General features: G+C 67.1%; 1 protein-coding gene and 1 gene segment (V, D, J or C); both read left to right on the plus strand.

Annotated features, from left to right (window-relative positions):
• The window catches only part of LOC101624894, a 3,645-nt gene extending 2,764 nt beyond the window's left edge, over positions 1 to 881 (plus strand). Inside the window, exons 4-5 of the mRNA XM_004690747.2 lie at positions 359 to 549; positions 651 to 881. Of these exons, the coding sequence (XP_004690804.1) occupies positions 359 to 549; positions 651 to 881 (422 nt within the window). The remainder of the gene's footprint in view (positions 1 to 358; positions 550 to 650) is intronic.
• A 1,076-nt stretch (positions 882 to 1,957) lies between these two features.
• LOC101625129 overlaps positions 1,958 to 2,159 on the plus strand; it is a 5,554-nt gene continuing 5,352 nt past the window's right edge. The window contains 1 exon segment of the V gene segment in view: positions 1,958 to 1,994. Within this exon segment, the coding sequence occupies positions 1,958 to 1,994 (37 nt within the window).

Below are 2,159 nucleotides of genomic sequence, written 5' to 3' on the forward strand. Positions count from 1 at the left end.
CAGTGACACACGCTGATGGGGAAGTGAGACACAAACCCCTCCCTGCCTGGGCCGCCCTGTCCTCAGCCAGGGGATGGACACAGCCACGGTCAGTGCTGACCAGGGCACAGCTCGGCTGCGCTTCCTGCCCCTACTGACTCTACTCATTGCCAGGCACACAGGGTCGGGGTGAGGAAGGCGCAGGGTGCACAGGCCCCGTCCCTGGGACATCCTGTGGGCCCAGCCCACACACGCACACTCATGCAGGGTTCTGTCGCCCTGTGCGTCTGTGATAGTCATCAGGGCATGTGGCCCCCTCCGGGGACATCGGAACCTCCAGGCTGGCCTGCTGCCTTGAGGACATAAACGTCCCAGCCAGGTACAGGCTGGAAGGTCGCCACAGTCTCAGCGTCCAGGTGCCTGCGGGCCAAACCCCTGGGGGACACGCAAGGCCTCGAGGCCGACGAGCCCCACCGCACCCCTGAGACCCAGCGAAGTCGGGGACGTCACCCTGAGGTCAGAGCTCCCGGTGTGGCTCAGCAGGTCGCGTATGGGGGCAGGGAGACCGGGGTGCGTGGCGATGTCCAGGGTCCTGTAGGACAATCGTGGCCTAGCTGGGAGACGGGCAGCAGACAGACCAGTGAGGTGGAGGGTCACTGTGACCCTGTCAGGGGCTCCAATTCCTGAACGAGAGCGGCAGAGACTTCGATGTCCAGCGCAAGACGCTGACCTCAGCAACCATGCAAATCCGTCTCTGTGCTGAGCGAGCAAGTGTCCAGCACGCCGTGAGCGAGGACGTCCAGGGCGTGCATGCCTGGCTCACCGTGGTCGGCTGGGGCAGGAGCCGCCTGCGTCTCTGTGGCAGGAAGGACTGGAAATACCTGGCCCTCGGGTGGAGGTGAACCCGTGCTAGGACCGCGTGGCAGAGCTGATGCCCTGGTAGGTGACCGCTGGGAGAGGTCGACTCCGGCAGGCCAGGCCCCCTGTGCTGCTCCTTCACGCGGGGACAAACTCGGGGCGACGGGTGGTGCCTCAGGCTCCCCTGACCCCCGGGGGTCAGCAGCTGGGGGTCAGCAGCTGGCGGTCAGCCGCCCGCCGGGGTCCCCGGACAGTCCCCCGCATCTGCCACCCTGGTCACCTGCTCCGCCCTGGCCCCGAGGGCTGGGGCACACTCACCCCTCTCTGCCTCCCCCTGGCCTCCAGACACGGTCAGGCCCAGGTCCTGCTCCCAGGTCCTGGGCCTCTGCACTCTGTCCTTGGTGGTAGCCGTCACCCCATGGCCCTGACGCGGCTCAGAGACAGGGACAGACACACCTGAGGGCTCTGACCTGGACCGCAGAAGTCAGCTTGGTCAGCCACAGGCACCCCGAGAAGCAGCGAGAGCATGGGCGTGGTCAGTGCTTGCCCAGGGGACAGAGACCCCAGGAGGCAGCGTCCTGCAGCGGGAATCAGCCCAGCACCAGCTCTCAGCTGCTCCTGACAGGCCCAGCCCAGCGCTGAGCAGCTGCGGGCGGCCCCCAGGGGGCAGCATAGAGTCGCCTACAGGGGCCTGGAGCAGGGGACCTGGGCACAGGGCCAGTGGCAGGGGCCAGAAACCACCCCGCTGCTGCGGCCTGGGACTCCTCCCTGGAGGATCTTCCTGACTCGGCTGCAGTGTGGTCCCGGGGACCTGACGGGAACCTGGTGGGACCGGCCTGCTTTGCCCGGGTGAGACTGTCCGGTGCCCCCACCGGTCACCGTCCACCGCCACCCCCCGACCACAGGCCGCCCCCTCTCAGGCCCAGGGCCTGTGCTACAGCCCAGTGTGTCTGTGACCTCATGTCTCGCTACCCCTGACCCTGCCTCTGTTTGTCCCAGCAGCCACACGGAGGCTTCCCGCTAGCGGTCTCACCGTGGGAAGTGTCCTCCCGTCCGTGACCCTCCTGGCATGGCGGACGGGTCATCACGTCCATGCCAAACCCGTTGTCCTCACTGGGAGATGATCGTGGAGACGGTCACTGCCCACCACCCACCGGGTTGCACACAACAGCCCTTAGCCTCAGGCCTCCGAGGATCCTGGCTGCGTGTGGGGTCCCCAGTAAACTCCCCTTCCCCCTGCTCCCCGGGTCCCCGGGGACTGATCTCCCCTAGCCACACAGCTCCCCCAAAAGCAGCTGGGCTGGCTGATTTGCATACCGGCA

This window comes from Condylura cristata, unplaced genomic scaffold (genome assembly GCF_000260355.1).
Source record: "Condylura cristata isolate star-nosed mole 26May11 unplaced genomic scaffold, ConCri1.0 scaffold00029, whole genome shotgun sequence".
Lineage (NCBI taxonomy): Eukaryota > Metazoa > Chordata > Mammalia > Eulipotyphla > Talpidae > Condylura > Condylura cristata.